Source organism: Tamandua tetradactyla, chromosome 9 (genome assembly GCF_023851605.1).
Source record: "Tamandua tetradactyla isolate mTamTet1 chromosome 9, mTamTet1.pri, whole genome shotgun sequence".
Lineage (NCBI taxonomy): Eukaryota > Metazoa > Chordata > Mammalia > Pilosa > Myrmecophagidae > Tamandua > Tamandua tetradactyla.
Window position 1 is genome coordinate 65,171,222 of NC_135335.1, and position 22,952 is coordinate 65,194,173.

General features: G+C 38.0%; 1 protein-coding gene across 3 annotated transcripts in view; it reads right to left on the reverse strand.

Moving 5' to 3' along the window:
* The window catches only part of MARCHF11 (membrane associated ring-CH-type finger 11), a 131,271-nt gene that overhangs the window by 11,441 nt on the left and 96,878 nt on the right, over positions 1-22,952 (reverse strand). For 2 of the 3 annotated variants that reach the window (XM_077116878.1, XM_077116877.1), the window contains exons 4-5: positions 14,400-14,498; positions 10,525-10,717 (exon numbers count right to left, since the gene is read on the reverse strand). In XM_077116878.1, the coding sequence (XP_076972993.1) occupies positions 10,525-10,717; positions 14,400-14,498 (292 nt within the window). The remainder of the gene's footprint in view (positions 1-10,524; positions 10,718-14,399; positions 14,499-22,952) is intronic. The other variant, XM_077116876.1, reaches the window with a different exon arrangement.

A 22,952-nucleotide genomic window follows, 5' to 3' on the forward strand; every position in this document is an offset into this window, starting at 1 on the left:
TCATCAGTAGCTCATTACTCTTGCTGCTCTCTTCAGACACTTTTCCTTATGTTGCACCTTCTCTGTCTAAGCAGTTGACTACCAGTCTACATACTGAACTTGAGAAATGGGAAGTCTTTTGAAAGAAACCCTCTCAATTTCTTCTCCCATCAGTTCTCTAGCTGGCCACCCTCCCCCTTCCTCTTGCCTATTTCAGACACAGGGATCCATCCTGTGCAAGGCAGAAGTATTAATCTATCCCTTCCCACACTTAGATTGTCACTCTTTCTGGCTATTTCTCCTTGACATTTGTCCATAGTCCACTCTACCATAGAAAGAAACAAATGAAAACTTTCTCAGTTCTGTTATCATTTAACTCTGTCCTTTGTAAGCCATGATTTTTGAAATTATATTCTGAACCTCCTTTGCCCATTCCAGCTACTCTCAATTTACTATCCCCATATTGCCAAATCTAGTGAATAAATTTGCCTTCATTTCATTTTCTCTTGATATAGTATGTGACATTGCTGCCCACTTGCTCCTCCTTCCAGAAACTCCTTCCCCTTGACCCCACTCTTTTCTTCTTGCTCATTCTCCTCTGCCTGTGTTTCCTTCCTCACCATATCTCCACACCAGGCTTTTCAAACTGATGCCCATCTCACCAGTCACTTTCCCTTGAAGATGCTGATTTTACCTACCAAGATAAATCTCCAACTCAAACCTCTGGCCTGGCCTCCGGACCCTTAAATCCAGCAGATTAATGGCCATATTCACTTGGATTTCCCAGAAATTCCACCAAAATGGGACATTCACTCAGCCTCCATGAATCACACCTGAAGACCCCCCTCACTTGCTCTACCTTACTTCCTTCAAGTTGATCACCATGTATCGTGATTAACTTCTCTTGATTATAGCAGCTTCCTTCCAGTCTTAATACAGGACTATTCAGCTGCCTGGATTATGTAATAGCCTTCTCACTTTCTCTATCATGTCCTTCCCTGCCTTCCTCATTTTCTAATCCCAATCAAAGACATTTCTTCAACATCAAACTAATCAAATAACCATCCAGTACTTTGGTGTTTCCCTATCTCTCAGTTTTGGTCACTCTCCCAAGCTCCACCTAGATAACCAGACCTTGTCTCCTCCGTGCTGCTCCCAATAAGCATCTTTTCCTCTAGCCACATAAAATTGCAAACGATTCCTTAAATATATTACATGTTTTCATGTATTAGTAAGAACAGGTAAGCAATTTCCTCTCTTAGGTCACTTCCTCTCTTTGTCCCACTCTCTTGATGTAACAAACTCTTGTTTACCCTTAAAATTTAGCTGAAGATTTTCTTTGTCCCCAAAGATTCCACTGACCCAAAGTATGATTAAACTTTGCCCATCTGTTCTTACATACATTTCTTTTGGGGCACTTTTCAAGTTACATTTTAATTGCTAATTTCTCTACCAGTCTCTCCCCAAATAAATTGCTCCCAGCTGGAAAAGAAGGAGCATGTTCTATTCTAGGGGTCAGCAAACTTCTGTAAAGGGCCATATAGTAAACATTTTCAGCTTTGCAAGTCTTATGGTCTGAATTCTGCCATTGTTGTGCAAAAGCAATCACAGGCAATACATAAATGAATGGACACAGCCGTGTTCCAATAAAACTTTATTTATAGGCACTGAGATTTGATTTTGAAATATGCTTCACATGCTCCAAAAGTATATTCTTTTCTTGATTTTTTTTCAGCCATTAAAAAATGTAAAAACCTTTCTCAGATGGCATGCTGCCCCCAAACAAAGTGGGCGGGATTTGGCCTAAAAGCCATAGTTTGCTGACCTTCATTCTATTTATAGAGACACAAATTCCATACCCCAGGTTTGGTAAACAGTAAGAATTTACTAATATTGGCTGAATGGATGATGTCCTAAATTGAGAGAGATGGCTGATACACACACACTATTTCCTGTGGAGGAAATTAAACTCATTTGTAACAACAGATTTGGTCTATCACTCTGTTCATTAAAAGATGACATTTTTCTCTAAAATAACCTGAACTGTTATGAGGCCAGATGAAATGAAGACATTGGGTTGATTTTTTTTTTCCCTTTCTCCCTATAAAAGGTCTAAAGGGTTAATTACCTTTGAGAGATCATTCCAGGCACTGCACTGAAGGGTAACTAAGAAAAACAAGATGTGTCCTTTCATTTCATCTGCCGGGGTTTCAAAGGTAACATACCACTAATAACCAACTATGAAAATAATCATCAGCATGATTAGGGCAGAGAAAAGCCTATAATTTATACCTCCAGAGAAAAGATACAATAATGGCCTCCTTCTAAAACATGTAAAGGATAACGATTTGTTTTTCCTCTAATGATTTTGGATTACAAAAGTCCCTTTGTCTCTCCCTCCAGGGAGCCTACCCAGGAGGCACTTGGAAGTATAATGGGTCTGAGGCTGCAAAAGCACCTGGAAATGAATTCCTGTGTGTTCCAGGCTGAACATGTTGCATTCGACTCTTCCTAAAGGAAGCTGTGGGATTTCCTGGGTCATGAAGCATGCTAAAATATTCTGAAGTCAGAAAAGAATGATCTGAGTGGATAAAGGAATTCTGCTCTATTTAGGAAATGTTTCTATATGAGGGAGCAGAGCATGCAAATCTGCTGGCAATCACCGCCCACCGAAATGGCCTCCTAGGCTACAGTTTGGAAGGAAAGCCAGAGGGGCTCTGGGCAGGAGTAAAGGAATGTTTCTGTTCTCCCTCTAGAGGCAACTGAGGGAAGGTCTCCCTCAAAAACACAACAAATGTAGGTCCCTGATCATATTAAAGATCAGGAAATGAAAGTACAGGAAACAGAGGTGGCTGGCTTCTTTTATGTGTCTAGAGGGAAAATTATAGTGATATGAAGATTCAAAAAGGAAATGCTGGCTTAATAAACTTTCCTAATTATTATGTCAAGTGGTGTTTAAGTTGAGCTTCTTTTCCACAGGCCTTATGACTCATGAGGACTCCTCACATGAATGCCTTCTCTGAGACTCAGAATCAGATGTGGCAAAGACACCTCCACCACCTGCCCTCCACTGTAACCCCAAAGAGTCTAACACTTAAGCAGCATTCTGCACCATCACTCTCTGGGTGAATGCTGACCAGTCTACTTTCAAAGCTCAGCTGTCCTAGGTAATCCGGGAGCTGAGATTCCAAACTTGGTGGGTGACTGAGTGGGAGGGGTTGGGGAACAAACATATACCTGGGAACTATTTCTTTCTAATGAAAGCTCAGATCTGGTTTGCAATGTTTTGTGAAATCACTGCATGGATTGGGGCTGCCCTGCTGGTTGGCCCTGAGGAGTGGCATGGGGCGGGGGGGGGGTGGTGCTGGGGGCCGGCGGCTATGGTCCCTGCTTCCCATAGAAAGGACCTGCGGCTTGGAGGAGGCCGGGTCCCAGCACACTGGGTTCTGCTGGCCGTGACTTTCCCTTGCCAAGGCCAAGGAAAGAGCTCTGGCATCCCCCAATCTCCTCCATGCGGGACGCAGTGCCTTCTACAGGCCCAACCAGTGCCGTGACCTGGGGATGCTCCTCCTGGGAGCTTTGTATCCCTTATTCAGATGGATTTGATAAATTTTACATTTACCCATAAATATTTTACAGCTTAAAAAATGTGATCTATCTGCAATGAACGACCCACGGGGTTCACATTTAGCAACACATGCCAACCTTTGCTCTCTCAAGTATGTTCGTCCATGGCTGATGACACGGTGGCGCAAAGCAAGAACCTGCAAACCCATTTTAACTCCTGCTCTGAAGGATGGTGTATCCTAACTTCCAATGCTTACTTCTCTCAGGAAATAACGTTTTTCACATAAAATACTTGAAGAAACATTGTAGACTTCGAATCATGCTGAGAGGTGTGCCAGAGCACCGAAAATTTTTAACAGGAAATGATCTAAAAGTCATTTATATTTTGTGGGGAGTGCATTAAAGTTTTCCCTTAACCAGTAGGATTTACCTCTATAATTATGCTTTGCTTGTGTGAATTAGTTTAGATTCTTTGAAAACTAACCACAGGATCGACTATAACCTAAAAGAACCATTTCGAGAGGGGCCGTGGCATTAAATAGTGATGACTCTGACCCTCCATTTGGAAAACATCTTTGTGGTAATACGGAGTTCAATCGTTCTGAAACTTTTGGGTTTGTCAAAATTTTTCACCTTTACTCGTATAATATCACAGAGTTAGAAAATGTATATTTTAAATTTTATGCCAATAAAACATGAAATTGTATATTACTTTTAGTTATTCTCCTACAAATAAAAGAGCAAAGTGGAGCAATATAAAAAGCAAGAGGGTATTAATTTCTTGGCTTTTTTAAAGGTAAATAAATATGTGTCAGGAATACATTTTTATTTATTTATTGTTCTGAAGTTCTATAATGAAGTGTGAATCAATTGGTGACTTTAAATGGTTTTATTCTATGTGCCCAAGTAGCTTTGGCTAGGTATATTATCAACTAAGAAAAATCAAATTTTCAAAAGGACTATAATAATAGCTATAATAATTTACATGAATTTTAAAAAAGAATGATTTAGATTCAAAGTGTATGAAAATAAAATTTAATGTTGGAACGTATGAGTTTACTGAAGAAGGAACATTTTCTTTGGGAACATTTTTTCAGTATCGATTACTATTGGTAAAGAGAGATGAAGATAGACCAATTTGAGTCTTACTGTAACATAATTCAGGCTATTTTGTAATCTCTTCATCTGCTTAGCTTTCAAAATCAAGACAGCTTAAACAACCACGTTTCACAATTTCAAAAGAGCCTAGAGAGGTATTTTTGGTTCCTGTTCAGTATATATCAGAGTGCGTAAGTGTGTGTGTGTGTGTGTGTATTTCCTGTCTTGCATATTTGTGCTTTAATTTGAGAAATAAAATAATGGAGAACAAGCAATAGTAAAATCAGTACTGTTAGCCACAGAGTCCAAGTAACAGAAGGAAGAAATTTTTCTTAAAGCGATTTCAGGAAGCACTTTCTATACCAAAAAGAAGCAGACTGAGAAGGGATTTCCCCTTGGGGTTCAAAGCAGAATAGATAGAAGAAGCTGACTGCAGAGCCCCTTCTACATGCACTGCACAATGCAGGGTTTTGAAAGGGAGTGATCTCTGCTGGATTTCATCTTCAAAAAAGATCAGTGGAAGTGTGTTCAGAGCAGACATAGTCTCTGTCCGTGCATCTCACCCCCATTATCCCAAAGAGTACCAGCAGTAACAGGTGGCACAGTTGTGGCCATTCTTATTATCTCAGATTAAAATTGTCCCCAAATGTTTGAAATAGTTTTCGGGTTCAGTTAGAGAAAAATCTCGTGAATGCTATTAAATATAGTTTAAATGGCCAATTAAAAATGCAAAAAAAAAATAATGCGATCCTGGGGGGTAAGGGTGGGAAAATACGAATTCTCATACATTTAGGGGACATATAAACTGGTAAAGCCTTTTTGGAGGGCAACTGTGAGGGATCTATCAAAATTTAATATGTGCATAAATGTTTGGCCAAGATTTTCTCTCTCTAGGAATCTTGCCTACAAAAAATGTGCACATAAAAAGATATCTCTTTAGCATTGTTCCTAATGACCAAAAAAAGTCAGCGGGATAACCAAAATATCCATCAATAGAAGAAAGATTGACTAAGTCATTGAATATCTTTTAAAATAAGATCTATAAATCATATTGGCGAATGAAAAAGACTTGCTTAACAATATGTATAGTATGATCTCCCTTAAATAAAAAATCAACTATTACATGAGTATATAGGCATATGCATGTAACATAAGGGACTGGAGATTATACATCAAAATGTTGAGAATAGGCATTTTGGCAAAGAAAGTGTTATAACAAATAGATGGATAAAGTGGGCTTTTTTTTCTTTGTGTATTTTGTAATATATTTTGTAAATATAACCGTGAAGTATGTTTATTTTTTAAAAATTAAAAGTGTGTATGCGTTATGTGTGCAATTCTAAAATTTTAAGAAGGAACAAAAGTATTGATTTGAGTCTTATAAAACCAAATAAAAAACCATTTAGTTTTATAACCATATCTCAGGGAAGAGCAAAACATGGATTTGGCATTAATTTATAGCGCTAATTAGATAAGGTACAAGCACTGCTATCTCTATTTTGGGAATCCCACTAACACAATAGGGTTTTAGTTTGTTGCTTATGTAACAAGAAACTGCACTCACCTCTATCTGGTTCTACCAGGCGCTAAAATGACTTCTGTAACCAAGCTCACATGTTAGAGGTGACTTAATAAAATTTCTCCTTCTCCTCACAGGGTCAGCTCCCATTTCCTTGACCTTTTAGACATTAATAAATGTATTCCTCCCTTTTCCTTTGAACCACACAATCAATGGAAGTCACATTTCTCTGTTTTCTCAATGTGCAAAGTATGGAATGAAGAATCAAATCCTGTGCCCAGTTTCCTCCACCATGCATTTGCTCTTAGTTTCTGCGCTCGATAAGCTCATTCTGTCCACGATGCAAATCTTAGCAGGAAGCCCACACAAGCCTTCTTTGGTTATTACTTCCTCCTAAATTATTGCCACTGGGCTACAACATCTCAGTGATTTAAATCCTTTATATTAGTTTTCCTTGTGCACAATCATAGTCTGAATGCCATCTATTTAAATATTTAAAAGAGCTCCCCAACTCCAATATAAAGTTCTATCTCTTTGGACTTCTATTTGCTTAAAACAGACATGAATTGCATAGTGAAGGTAGATTGGAAATTAAATTTACCCCTGACCCACGGAAGTCTTCTCGGAGATTTCAGCGATGAGAGAGTCGTAGGTTGAATCTGTTGTCCCTCACAGCTCTGTCTACCTCTCAGCAGCTGACTTCTCAACTTTAGCACTCCTCTCTTAATCCTCCTGAACTCATTTTCACTTTATTCATCTTCCTTGGAACACTATTTCTTTACCATTTGAGAAATACAACCCATTTACACAGACCAGGTGAATTTTTTTTTTAACAAACCCTTATCCTTTACCATTCCATCACCCAGACTCTGTGCTGTCCTATATGGTAGATATTTAAATTTACATTAATTTAAATACAACAAAATTCACAATTCAGTTTCTCATTCTTACAAGCCACGTTTCATTTGGCTGAACAGCCAAATGTAACTATTTGCTACCATATTGGACAGCACCAATTAGAATATTTTCATCAACACAGAAAGTTTTATCATACAATGTAGATCCATAGATTTCAACTGTAAAACTCCTTAAGACCCTTGGGGGGATTCAAAACATTAATAGCAAGAAAAAACTACATCTGAGAGTAAGGAAGATGTATTAATTAATAACGAATGAAGGCAACAAATCCATGTTTCCTCAAATTTGAAAAAAAACATTTCCCTGAGTAAGCAAATTTTCTACACATTTTTAAATGTCTGTTTCACAATCCAGTCTGTTCCTAAGTATTGTACACAGGATTGGTTGGATTATAACATATGTCTAAATTCGGGAATAATCCTCCATAGACTTCTGCAATTATTATTATTTTTTAAGCACATTAATGAAGCTGCCAATTTGTTCCTTCTCATTTAGGTAAAATCGGTCTTGAAGAGTTTGGGTGAAGGGAATGTGGGAATGTTCCCAATCATTTTAAAGCCTTCTGAACAAAAGCCAGTATCACATGCGCCTGTGGTGAAAAGAGAGTCTGCTCTCCATTTTCTGAGCATCTTTTCATCCTTCTGCCTTTCTGACTATCACTTCCCTGTAAAATCTCCCTGAAGCTTTGCCCTCGCTGCTCCCCACTGCATGGCTTCTTCCCCACATATCCCAGCACTGATCCTTCCCGGATGTGTCCAATTGCCACTCTCCATGTACATTCTTCCACAACCGCGTTCATTCCATCCGATTCTAATCACCGACTAATATGCTGGCCTCCCCATGAGGTGGTGAGCTCTCCTTGGGGGCAGGAAAGAGACTCACTCACATTAAGTCTCCCAGCATTTAGCACTGTGTCCGGCATCTAGAAAGTTCAGGTCTTGATGAATCTTTATTGAGCTGAGTTGATCAAACTGGACTTAAAGCTGTAAACCTGCTTTTCATGCTAACTCTCCCTCCGTGTCTTCCAGTCAGGGGTATTTAAAGTACTATCAATGTAATCTACTTTGTTACTGTATACATTTGATTAGCAGACATTTGAATTAATTTGAAATGCTAGTAGGAGCCATTATAGCTGGTAATAGCTACTGGCTGGCTATCCAAAACCTCTGAGTATTTACTTTCTTGATTCCAGAATTTTTACAATTTCTTGGAATAAAAAGATTTTCTTCGGGCCCAAATAGACTCATTAAGTGCTCTTTCCAAGTGGAATGCCCAATGCTATTCAATTTGAATTCCTTAACGTTTTTCAAAAATATACAAACAGATCACTGAGTGATGAGATCTGGGTTTAACAAGCCAAGCGACAATTCAAATCATCGTTAAAGATTCACTCTCAACAATGTCTCCAGGAAAATGTCAAAAACCGAAATTTCAAGAATGAGCCCCAAATCTGTCCTATATGACAGATAGCTCATGAGTTCACAGGCATGTGCTTTTAAAATAGAATTCAAGTAATCTTGATTTCAATACCAGTATCGGCAAACAATACTAACTCAGCATTAAAACACAAGTTGTGAAATTCAAGAAAATGATTTTCTAATCAGGATATTTATGATCCTTTTTCATTCTTATAATGACTAGCAAGCCTTTTGTTTTCCCCTCTAGGTTGAATTGGGGCCTTAATGATCCTTTGGTTTTTGAGCTCCCCCTTTTCCCATCAGTGAAATACCGTATTTTGTAACATCCAGGTTGAGGGACAGAGTAAGCACTGTCTTTGAATGTGTTGAAGGATTCGTAGAATAATTTTGTGACTCTTCTCCATTTAGAGCACTACCCTAGTGATTAGATTCATATTCAGTTTCCAAAATGCTTACATCTGCATTATCACATTTAATTCAAATTGCTCATATACATGATTAGTCCAATTATCTGGGCAACATCTGCTCAGATTACAGATAATTCTTAACATTTCCCTCCCTTCTTTTTTTTCTTTCTGGCTCAGTAGTTGATCATTTTCTTTCCTCTAAGTCTTGTGTGGGTGACAAGGGAGAAAGAAATAAAAGGTGGGGGAAGTCAGGCTGATGAGATTTTTAAAATTTATAGAGTTATTTTATAAAGAAGTGGCTGAAAATACTGAATTGCCACTTAAATTGAGTAGAGGTGATGAATTTAAGTGATCTCAAAGTGAGTTCAGTGTTTGTGATTTATTCAAATACCCTTAATCTATTACTTCTAATCAATAACATAATCATTTTATACAATCCTTATTTCTTTTACTTATGACCTGTGCAGCAGGGGTCATTATTCCTATTTTTATAGGTAAGAATATAGAAGTAAGGAGAGATGAGGTTGATCTGTCCAAACAGAGGCTAGGATCAGTCATCAAGTAATTTGTTCTAGAGTTTGGCATCCATTTCTTGAAATCAGTGGTTCTTAAGCGGTAACATGCTTTGGAGCAGACCTGCTTGGAGGGCTTAGCTAAAATGCAGATGGAATGGCCCCAGACCCTGAGGTTTTCTTGGATTCAGTAGGTCTGAGAGTATGCACTTCTAAAATGGTGGTGCAGATGCTGCTGCTAGCTCACACTTTGAGACTCACCGCTTTAAACCACAGCCGCCTCCCTTAACCCTTTTACATCCTGCTAAGCTGTAACTCACATTTAGGGAAAGTTTCCCCCATATTGTGGAGACCCTCTCTGACCTCTTGCCTCCCACAGTCAGCCACTCACTATCACAGTGCGTCTGGTACCTCAAGAGCACCACACAAATACTGCCTGAATCAGCTTCTGCTTTCTCATGGTATTCAGGAAAGGACAGCCCAGCCAAGTGAAATGCACAGGTAATGTTTTCTGTAGGGTCTGTTATAGTTAAAATGATAAATTCCCCACCACCCCCACCCCCACCCAAGCCACTGAACTTACTAAGTAAAACAAAGGACCATAAGACATCCTGTCCCCAAGACCTTAGCCTTCCAAGGAGCTCTTTATGCCCTTGGGGAATCTGAGTCCCCATGATATAAGACTTCCAGGTATTTGTGCTCCTCAAATGCACAATACTGCCATTTGCATCACCAGCCAATGCTTTCCCAGCTTTGCACAGGGGTGCTGATTTGTTCTTTCTTGTCCCTTAGAAATCAGTGACTGTCCTAATATCACTCATTCTACATAATGTCTCCAACGCCTCCTTCCATTTAAGTTGCAAAACAGGTCATTTTTAATGGGCATCAACCTGTTGGTAATTTTTCATTGCTTGGGAATAGAGAAGCCGTGGTTTTTAAGGAAAGTGGTCACATTTTGACCCCCAGCAACTTAAAAAAAAAAAAACCTGGATAACCAAGATAACGTGAACCTCAGAATGCTATATTAGATGAGACGGGTGAAAATATCATAGCTGAAAGAAAGGGATTACCAACAAATTGGTTAAGGGTTAACATCACGGTCTTACCTATGCACACTAGATCCATAAAACCATACATTCCATAGCAGATTTGGAAAAGGATGTCCTTCCTCTGCCACACTGCATAGGGGCTGAAGGCTGACCACAGAAGCCAAGTCACACTCGCTATTAAGAACAGGGATCCTAGGATTACAGCAATCATCTGAACTTTCTCAACCAGTGTTATAGAAATGCTTTGCCACTAAAAGAAAAACAGAGGCATGTAAGAAAAAGGTGCTGTGGATAATTTTAAAAGATTAAGAAAAGAAAAAACCCAAAAACATTTCAGCCCCATGTTTTCCTTCAGTCCCTTTCCCATCTGATTGGCCCCCAAATGAATTTTTCCATATCATCCAGGCTATAAAAAAACACACAAGCAGGTAAAGATTAATGAATTTCCTTAACGTGATTATTTTCAGTAAATTCACCATTCTTCAGGTTGTATCTAGTTTTATTCCAGAGCACAGGACTGAATGTGAATGGCGAAGGAATATGTCATACTTGGGAATCTTTCATGCATGCATGAAATTAAATATACTCTGAAGATATATTGTAAGGACTCTTATGGCTGGTAATTTGTTTTACTCTTAACACAATTGGCTACCACAAAATGGGGAAATATCTCTTGTTTTAAAGTAAATTTTAACAATTAAAAAAACACACACATACACATAAATAAGCAAATCACATAAGAACAACAGTTGAGTCATTAAAGGCAATACAGAGAATAATTATAAGGGAACCTCAAAAATGTACATTTTTGAGTACATATGGGTGCATTTCGTATACCCAGATATTACCGACCTTTTTATTATCTAGTGGGTGATCCACAAGCTATTTTTCTCAAGATTTAGAATTTGCACACAAATGGAATATCTTTGAAACTCACCAACTGTAATAACACATGTTATCCAATGGGGAAATAATTTTGACGCCCTAAGTATCAATATTTGAAAGGACTTACAGTATAAATGATCAAAAATCTTTCAAGAGTTTCAGCAACTTTAGAGAATTAATTAGGCATGTTCTCACTTAGTGCACAATCGAGCAGACGCAAAACCAGGCATGTTATTATAGTTTGCCAGTGAACAATGAAAGTCAAAACAACCTGCACATTCTCATTCTGTATGAAATAGCTCTGGCAGTTGCAATATATGACTTCCAAGAAGAATTTTAAACAGTTTTAATAAATCTTTAAAGCTCAGTGGCAGAATTCTTTGCCTGCCATGCCAGACACCTGGGTTCAATTCCTGGAGTCTGCTCAAGCAAAAAAAAGGAAAGAAAATGAACGAAAAATAAGTGAGCTGGGACACTTATCAGTCACACCAATCAGTGACTGTTGGATGGCTCTGAAATTCACTTAAACAACTTACCTGAATTCTGAATATGTGCATCCCCAAATGGCAAATCTGTCACTACCCACAATGTCCCTTTCTCCCTTATTGTCTTTCTCTTACATTGTAAACACATAATCTACACACAACAGTTTAAGTATGCATTTGACCCTGCATAGTCATGGAAATCATAAATTCATCATTGGTTAAAGATTTAATAGCAATATGCCTTTGAAATATTTTATTCTCCAAAGTCACTTATTTTTTCTGCTATGAATATTCATTTATTTAAAAATAGCAATGGTTTTTGCAACTCTGAATGAATCAACTATTTAATCTCATTCTAAGATTACAGCTGAATCAATGTTGTACTTCAAGCAAAGCTTTAGATTGGATGCTCATTAAAATTTCCATTCAAAAGAACATGGGTAAGCAATAAAGAAACTACCTACAACCGACATTCATCCTAGATGAATGCTATTGTGGCTATGTACAATATATTTCCCTCTATGAATTTATTAATCACATCAGATAGATGAAAATGAAGTATACTTTTAAATTCATGAGGCAAGTAAGATAAATCTGTGTGTGTGTTTATTTGATTCTCACATGGTAGACCACGTGTTCAGAAATATATATGCCTGAATCATAAGAGTCCTGGATAACCAAAGAAGGGCGAAGAAAATCTATCAGGAATGATCTTTGCTGATAACTATTTCTCTTTTGCCATTAATCTTTTATGATATTCCAGGTGCATAATGTAATTTTAGTGGAGTTAAATCTGAACAGCTCAATAGGATAAAATTAATTATATTTAGCTTCAAGTAGACTTACTAATTAATTGATCCAAGCCTGCTAGCATGATAATTCAGTAATAAAATGGTGCCCACAAGCACAATGTGGTAAGACCCTACTGGACATGCTGATTTAGGGGAAGGGGTGGTGATGGTTGGATGTGGCTGTGGTATTTCCTGGGACATGGAAAATCTTGGTGGCTTGCACCTTGGAGCCACTGGGCTGCAAGGAGCTAGTATGGGAGCTGCACTCAGATGGCTGTTGTCACTTGAGGGTGACCTTTTCTATGGCAGGGAAGGTGAATGAATGAAGGGACAGGCTTTCCAGAAACAATAGACACTTTCACTTCACACTTGTTTGGTGACACCAAATTTAAAATGGCTTAAAATGCAAATGCATGGTGGTTTTGGATTAATGTGATTAAAATATTATCAGGAAGCCAGTAAAAACAACAACCCTTGATTGCAGTACAATGGGAAGCTTAATTATTTGTTATTATCATAGAAATTCTTTTCTGTTGTGTTCATAAGAAACAATTTGGGATTTTTGAAGTTTATTTTTTAAAGAAGGGAGAATTGTACAAATTCTGTAATTAGCTCCCTGAAAATTTTTGTTTGTTTGTTTGCTGTCACTTTGGCTAATAAGGCAATTATGCAAATGTGTAAGTTTAAAATCTTAAAGCCTTAGATGCTCTTCACATCCGTAATAAACTTTAAAATTAATACCATTCCACTGAATAACTGATGAAGACAGACTGCTATTGGAAGCAAAATTATTAAATTCCATTGTGAACACATGGATTTCCCCTTTGAAACACAGATATCATCTTGCTCATTTCTTTGCCTAGTTATATGCTGTTCTTTGTTCTTTTAACCATTATGTGCCAAAAAAAGGCTTGTTCCAATTCTTTCCACAAGAAAAGTAACACTGACTCGAATGGGTAAGGAGCACTCATCTGGTGTCCGTGCCCTGGGAAGACACAGTTGGGCCTCAAGAAACTTGTCACTGCACCACTATCCTGGACACTAAAAATAGAAGATGAGTCTCTCAGGGCCTCTCTCTGTACCCCAAGGGCATCCGAGGCCTGGATTTAAGTTTGTAAAAGACTTCTGAGTCTTAAACAAAATTTGCCAACCGCTGGACACATTTTCCTTTTCTAAATGTAGAGGAGAAATAGATATTCTCTTCATCTACATATTTATTTATTTAAATTTCTTCCCAAGCTTTGGGGAAAAAATTATATAACAATGACCAGGTTGGCTCTAATAGTTGCTGTTATTTTATTTCTTCCCATAATATTTGAATATGTGCTGTTCACTTCTTCCCAACAAACTAATGGACGTACTGTTTCTAGCAAAAATGGGAATGGCTGGCTCCTCTTTTGGATGACCAACTTCATTTAGTGCACTAGAAGAAGTAGTTTAAGAATAATCAGCTATATTGATGTAGGGCCAGTATGTGCCAGGCACTTTTCTAAGAGGTTATATGGAGTAACTCATTTAATCTTCCACAAGCCTATGAGGACATACTATTATTATCCCTATTTTACAGATAAGAAAACTGAGGCAGGGCGAGGAATAACATTTGCCCAAGTTTACATACCTAGAAAGAGCTAGAGCTGAGATATGAACCCAGGTAGTGTGGCTCCTAGGTCCACATTCTTAACCTTAACCTTACACTATACTATATAATAATCTTCTGAGCTCTGATAACAATTGCACACTCCTCTTTTCTTTGCAGTGCCACTATAATTACCCTGATAAAAATTTCCAATCTGTCCTCTTTGGTCTTCTTTGGTCTCAATTGGATTTCCAGCCATGAGTCATTGATTCCTCTTCTACAAAGCTCCAAGGTCTACATTTCAAAGGAAAGGAGAATTACCCTTCCTGGGTTGGACTCTAAGCTCCACCAAGAAAAGGCTAAATGTCTGATTCAGTACATATCCCCAGTGACCGGCAGATAATTGTTGAAGGAAGGATGAAAGAAAGGGATGGAATGTGTGATGGTTAGGTTCTGGTGACAACTTGGCCAGGTGATGTGCCCAATTGTCTGGTCAGGCAGGCACTGGCTTGACCATTGCTACAAGGATATTTTGTGGCTGGTTAATAAATCGGAAGGCTGGCTTATTAAATCATCAGTCAGTTGATTGCAGCTGTGGCTGATTACATCTGAGATCAACTAAGGGTGTTATCTCCCACAAGACATAGTTCAATCAGCTGAAGGTGAGTAAAGGAGAGGAGAGACTTTTCACTGCTTCTTCTCCAGCCAGTGAGCTTCTCCGGTGGAATTTCTTGAGACCCTTCATTGGAGCTACAAGCTTCACATCCTACTCTGTGGATTTTGGACTCTGCCATTCCCATGGCTGTGTGAGACACCTTTATAAATCTCATATTTACAGATACTACCCATTGGCTCTATTTCTCTAGAGAATCCTGACTAACACAGAGGGAGATTAAATGGAAGAAAGGAAGTGGAAAGGAAAGACAGAAACAAGACAGCAAGGGAGAAACGAAGGACAGATAACTCCTCAATTTAACTTCATCTGACTTCTTTTGATTCCTCCAAAGACCATGAACTTTTTAATTTTGATCCTGTTGTGCTGTTGTGCATACCCCTTCCTCAGCCTGCAATGCCCTTCCCCCTTGTCTCACCAGAGAAAATCTCTCTACATCTACTTTAATGTCACCTCTACATCTACTTTAATGTCACCTCTCCTAAAAAATTTGGCACTCATGTCTTTCCTCCTCCAAGCAGAACCCTGTCTCTGGGCCCCCACCATACCCACTTTTAATACATCTGTTTAATGTTGACTTCTTTCCAACTTGGATCCCAGCTTGGATCCTGGATCAACCTCCTCATTGTCCATGGGGTAAGAGTTGGGTCTCATTCATCCTCATGTTCACAGAACAGCTGAACATACCCAATAAGTGCTGGACTTTGTTGTCATCACCCAGCTCACTCCCAGATTTATATTTTTACCATGTCCCTTCCATCATCACCTACAGGATAAAATCCAAGTTCTGGCCAAACTACCAGTGAGTAGAAAAATGAGAATTCAAACTCAGACCTTTCAGCTTCCCAAACCTAGGTTCTTACAAAGTGCCTTTCTCTCTGCCTACTCGGTCTGCTCTCACCCCTCTCTCTGCCTGTTTAAACTGGCACATTCTACAATACAATGGGGATGGGAATGGGCATAATTATACCTATTTGAAAGGCAGTTGTAGGGTGGAAAAATATGAACATGCCTGAAATCAACCCAGTCAAGTGCTAACTGAATCTGAATCAGGTCTACTACTCTCTAAAGAGCATCTTCAAATACTTCTTGAATCCTAAAGATGCAGTGTTTGTTAAATGAATATTAACACAAGCAAGGCAATCTCAAGCAGTTATGTCTCTTTAAATTTTAAAAAAATTTTGGGAGGAATTAAATAACCTCACATTGGAAATTATTTAATATGCTCTTCATACACAGTCACCAAGAGATGCACCAAATGAGTAAGATCCACCAGTTCTAGAAAGGATGTGGACATGGTACATTGTTGGGCAGGGTGCCATTTTGTGCACAGGTCCACGGTGATGTGGCACTCTTCAAGGAAAATGAACTAAGTACCCCAATGATTGTCATAGACTGCTGTGGAATCGCACAAGACGCTGCTGCTTTTACAAATGAAATCTGCCTAATTAGTGCAAGTATATATTTTTTCCTTCAGAGAAGAAGGGATGGAAGTGAGAGCCATAAATATCACCCCCAATTTCCTTTAAAGGAACAATGATCCAGAAAGCTAAAGTGGACCGTTAAGCCACTGTAAGACCCAGAGTCCATCCTTCCTTTAAATCATTTCCAGCTGGAGAGTTAAGTCCTTAGGCAAGCCATGCACTCCCATCAGTTCCCTAAGAAGCTACTTCAAAAGACGCACCTGTCATCTCATTGTCTGAAAGAGTTAATGCACCTGCTCCATATAGAACTCAATTTCCTCCCTGAAAATAGCACGTGTTCAAAGGAAGCTAGGCTGAATGAACCCTGAGAGTAGACCTGTTCGGTGTGCATTCCGTCTGCAGTCCTGTTTCATCTTTGTTTTTACAAGGCAGGCCAGATATGAATCACACACAAATAGATTTGTAGTACGATGATTTATATTGTGCAGCATGACAGCTGGGATTAGTCACAGTGTCACAAGAGAGAACACCTGCTCTTAAGAAGTGTCTTCTTTAGAAAAATGAATTCAGCTAAAAACTATTTTCAATCATCTTTAGATGGTGTTTAAATTGCATCACTAAAGTTGGGATTCGAAACTCCATGTGTAATCAATTTGACATGTAGTTAATTCTATGCCCAGTCTTTGTGGAATTGTATTTATAGGCTGCATATTAAAAGTAATTTCATGGTTTTTTTTTTTACTGTCTTCTTGGTTAGAAAAGCATCTTTGTAAATTCATCAGAGCCGAGGTAGAAATCAGAGAAAAAGAATTTGCTTTGCCTTAGAAATGTGGAATTTAAACAACATAACAAAAAAAATTAGAAAACATGGAGCTATTTCCTTGAAAAAAATAGTAAAAAGTGATGAAACTATAAGAAGACTATACAAGAAATGAGAAAGGCTATATAATTACTGATCCTACAGATGAAAAATGTAGAAAGGAAAATTTTTTTAAAAAGTTCTATTACAATAATTCAACAACTTAAGTGAAATAGACAAACTCCTTGAAAACATAACTTACCAAAACTAACTCAAGAAGAAATAGAATATATGAATAACTCTATATCTGTAAAACACACACACACACACACACACACACACACATCTCCAGTGCTAGGTGGTTTCACTGGAAAATTGTATCAAACATTTAGGAAAAAATAATATCAATCTTATATACATTTTCAAACTTATCTTATGAAACTAATATAACCCTGATACGAAAACTTGAAAAAGACATTAAAAACAAAGAAAAATTCAGACCAATAACCCTCATGAACATAGATGAAAATAAAATACCCAAGAAAATATAAGCAAATCGAATCCAACAATATATAATAAGAATAAGGTAGCATGCACGAGTGAGGTTTATCCTAGGAATAAAAGGTAGATTTATCTAACATTCAAAAATCAATCAGTAAAATCCACCATAAAAGCAAACTAATAAAAGCCAAAAAAAGATCATCTTGACAGATTTGGTGAAATAATCTGAAAGACATCCATTCATGAAGGATTTCGAAAAAAAACACTCAGCATTGAAAAACTTGATTTCATCAAAATGAAAAATGTTCATTCTTCAAAGACCACTGTCAAGAAAATCTATTTCATTTTTGATTGTTTGTGCTACTGCATGGAAATATAATTGATTTTGTGTATCAATACTGTATTCTGTAAATTTTGCAAACATGTTTATTAGATTTAATATTCATTTATGGATTCTTTAAATTTTCTATGAACAAATTTATAAATATCTATTAATGGTGATCATCTTAATTCTTTCTCTTCAATGTACAATGTACAATTTTCTATTTATTTTCCCTTTCCTAATTTTCCTGGACAGAGCCTGCCATAAATTTTGAGTAGACCCAGTTAGAGTGGAAATCCTTCTGTTGTTGCTGACCTCAGAGTAAAGGACTTATCTTTCACCACAAATTTTTATGTTTTGTGCTTTTATACATAACCTTTACATACCACAGGAAGTTAATTATGTTGCCAATATTTTTTTTAATCATGAAATGAAAGAGAGATTTATGTCAAAATAAACTGCTGCGATTTTTACTGAAATTGTGCTGAATGCATAGATCAGGTTGGGAAAAACTAACCTATTAACAGCAATGAATCTTCTTATCCATGAGCCTGTGAGAATATCTCCATTTATTTGGGTATCGCTTGACTTCTTTCATCAGAGTTCACAGTTTATTCATGCGGAAACTGTATTTTGTTAGCTTCATACCTAAGTATCTGTTTATCTGATGGTCATGTAAATGGTATTTTGTTTTTAATTTTAAATTCTAATTGTTCATTTTTGTAAAGAGTAAAGCAATTTAATTTTATATTAAAAACAGCAAATTAAAAACAGAAAGAAAACTTCCTAATTTGATAAAGGCAATCTACAAAAAAACATATTTAACATACTATTGGTGAAAAAATGAATGCTTGCCTTCCTATGACAGGAACTATGCAAATATCTCCATTTTTATTTACTTCTATTCACTATTGTTACTCGATGTCCCAGTCAGTGCAATAAGGCAAGAAAAAGAAATAAAAGGTAAAAAGATTGTGAAAGAAGTAATATAAAATTGTTTCTCTTTGTAGGTGGCACTGATTATGTGGAAAATCTTAGAGAATCAATAAGAAAACATAATAGAATTAATAAGTTAACTTAGCAAAGCCTCAAGAAACAAGTTCAATAAACAAAGATCAATTGTATTCAAATGCAGCAGCAAAACACTGTAAAGTGAAACTATAAAAACAATACTATTTTTAAGAAGATGCCAAAAGTCATAAATTTCTTAGGAATAGATTATCTAAACTCTACACAAATCAATACAGAAACAAATTAAAGAAGACCTTAAATGGAGGTTTGGATTTAAAGACTCACTCTTGTTCAGAAAGGCATTCTCCCCAAATTTAACTTTTATAAAAACAGAAGAAAAATATTGGAAAACAAAGGATTTTGTTTACATTTTTTTAAAGAGGTCATTCATTCAAAATTATACTCAGTTGATTGATGCTATTGACTTAATTTTAATTCATAGGGATTAAAAGAGTAAAACCAATCTCCAAATCATTAGTTGCAATTTCCACAAGAATTAGGAAAGAGGAGACACTCTGGGCTTGCTTTCCTACGTAAGGTGAAACAACCTTTACTCTGACTCCATCAGCTACTGGTAATGCCAATTCTGGAAGGGACAATGTCTTGACTACAGATCATCACTTTGTTTGAACTAAAACACCTGGAACTAGATTATTTGACCAAAAGAGAGCAGATAGGTGCATGGTCAACTCCCATGTAGCGGAGAGTGTTGGTGAGGGATCGTGCTATTATACAGAGCTCAGAACATCAGTGAAGACTTTTCCTCTAGAAACCATATCTTGGAAATCCCAAGAGGGTTGACCAACCATGTCCCATGAGTAGGGATGGGTGTTCACTATTTATTTGCAGCTCAGGAAGAGTGTGAATCTAGCTACTTGTGTGGAGGGCCACTTTGGGGGTTCCTGCAATGAGTGTCCAGTATGTACCATGTGCCTGGATTGTAGGATCAATGTAGGATCACAAAGTAGGAGAGGAATTGTTTCGTTCCCTCAGGGCAGAAGATACAGGAAGAGATGGCCTCTAAAACACTTCACTGTGGTAGAGGAATTTTTTCCAGCATTTCTCCGGAAAAGTGGGCTCAAATGGGGCTGGGCAATGGAGTAGGAAAGGCTGGTCTTTACTTTCAGGACCAGGAGGATAAAGTCCTAGATAAATTAGGGACAAAGTTAAAACAGGCCCAAAGCAGTGTGGAACTGAAAATCCACACTGAGAGGGCCAGGGTGATGAGGGAAGTTGCCTAAGTTTCAAAATGGAAGTCTAGAAGGGGTGAAAATTAATACAGTGAAGATTTAGTTGCCAAGTGAGAAGCAAGAATAGCAGGGCTCAGAGATGTGGGGCAGGGCAGGATGCTAAATGGGAGTGGGTCTGTGACGAACCAGTGACCAGGACAGTAATTGAATGCATGAGATGAGCCCTCCAAACAAACATCCATCCAGAAAAACCCTCCTATTGAAAGCTGTCCTTTTTGCAGGTGCCAAATCTTTGGAAATGGGGGCTGCAGCCTCAAGACTTTCTCCTCTGGCAGAAGGTATGCAAAATGTTCTTAGGTATCTTTAGTTGGAAGGCTGTAGCTAACTGAGAAAAATCTCTTGGATATCTGAGTATGAAGACGGGGTGACAACTATTCAAACAACTCACCGAGAAGCATTTATTTAGCAGTTACAGGGATTAACATCCACATAAGGAATACCAAATATTCTGGATCTCACTTGAGGGAAAAAAGAAACAAAACATTTTTCTTCTCTTTCTTTCTAATTCTTCCAGAACCATCTACAACTCATCTCTCAGTTAACTCTAATTCAATAGTTTTGATTGATACAGATTTTCTTACTCAGCAAAGGCTAAAAGCTTGTTAGCTTCTATTTAACAGGCCTGAACTTGAAATAATACACATTAGCTTTCAGTTTTAAAGAGCTTATACTGCCTTCTCTCTTTCTGTTTTATTTCTTTCTCACAATAAAAGCAGGTGCTATCCACCACTTCAAATCAGGGAAATTGCCCCAAGTGTCAACTGCCTAATATAGTTAGACTTAGTAACTAGATTTTACCCCAAATGAATGAAAAGTGTAGGTGTGTCTGCAAATAATGTATTTTTATTTCATTACTCCTCTCAACAATCAGTATTAATTATGTTTAAATATAAGCTCCCCATGGGCTTTTTATCTAAGTAATTAATTAGCAGGTAGCCAGAACCATATTTCTTGCTCTCTCCACAAGGAGCTGAAAGCTACTTTTGCTAAAGGAGCCTATTAAAACTCTTATCAGACTGTTGCTGTTTTCACCCTTGCTCTTGAAACAGAATTCTCATTAAAACCATCTGTCTTCACATTTGAAATGTTCCAGTTAACATAGATCAAATACTGTGTATTCTCCTGGCGATTAGCATAGCACCCCTGGTACTTAGGGACCAGAACATGAGTTGGGTCATCTCTCCAAAGAATCTGCTGAGACTTTTTACACGGCACGGGAAAAGTAGCTTTCTCTTGACTCTGGAGAGGCAGCATGATGTGGTGGGCCAAAGACAGGGCTGTGAATTGGCTCTCCTAACAACAAGCAAGTTAGTCTTCTCCTATGGACACTGATGTTCTCCTTTAAAATGGCATTTGACATAAGGTAACTTAGAATGACTGGGGTATTGCGGTATTGACTCCTCCATTCCTTGCTGTCCTTTCGTAGTCTGCCAGGGATCCTCATATCAAAAACTGATTGGCGTAAACAAGGGGAATTTATTGTCTCAGAATTTTGGAGGCTAGAAGTCTACCATCAAGCCATCACTGCCATGCCTTCACCAAAGTCAGTAGCCTTCTGGTGGGGCTTTCCCAGCAATCCCCCTTCTCATGGCCATATCTCCTGTTTCCTCCTGTGGTTTGCAGTGACTGACTGTGTTTGATTTTCTCTGCTTATAAAGACTTCCATCATATTGGAATAAGGCCTACTGTGATTTAGGTTGGCTTTAATATATTCAAAGATCATATTCATAAATGAGCTCAAGCTCAAGCCCACAGGAGAATTCTGAACATACGCACTTATGAATTCTATAATTAAAATCTCTTAAACACAGGAGGATGTTTTGGGGATGATGGAAATGTTCTAGAATGGGATGGTGGTATGGTTGCATAAGTCACTAAATTTACTAAAAACATCTAACTATATAAATTATACCTCAAGGAAACTATTTTTTTTTAAGTCCTAGGGAAAAAAATCCTTTAAAGAGCAAAATGAGTGAAATCTTTTTGGTAGTTATTTGCTTGGTGGGTGTTGGGAACTGAATCATATTTCTCACAAAAGGCATGGTCAAGTCCCAACCCCTGGACCTGTGGGTGTGAATTCATCTGTAAATAGGACCTTTGAAGATGTTATTAGTTGAGGTGTGGCCATGGGTGGATGAAGGGGGACCTTAATCCAATTCGGCTGTAGTTCTTCTAAGCAAAGGAAATTGGACACGAAGAGGAGAAGCCATGGGAGCAGGGAGAAGCGGGAAGCCGAAGGAACCAGGAGAGAAAGGAGAAGATACTGCCATGCGATAGAGAAGTCAAGGAACCCCAAAGATTGCCTGCTAGCCAGAAAACACGGACCCTGGGAGGAAGTCAGCCTTCTCGCCTCTGAAGTCACGACCCAACACATTCCTGTTCTGCCAACTCATCGTTGCTCATTTGTTTTAGGAGATAGTAAATGATGATTGGTAGGGAGGGCCATGGTGGCTCGGCAGGCAGAGTTCTCGCCTGCCATGCCAGAGACCCGGGTTCAATTCCCGGTGCCTGCCCAAACCAAAAAAAAAAAAAAAAAAAGCTACGATTAGTGTGTATCCCTTTATATTGTAAAATAAAAATACATGAAATATATTTAATTTTCTAAGTTCAACCCAACAGAAAAGGAATTTCTAAGATGGACATTTATCTCAAGAAATCCTGCTTAGCTTTTGCCTTCCTGGAAGACAGCTTGCTGGTTAAGGAGTATGCACTCCGGGGTCAGATTTAAATCCAGGGTTTTTTATTTCCACCTCTTTGAAGTATGACTT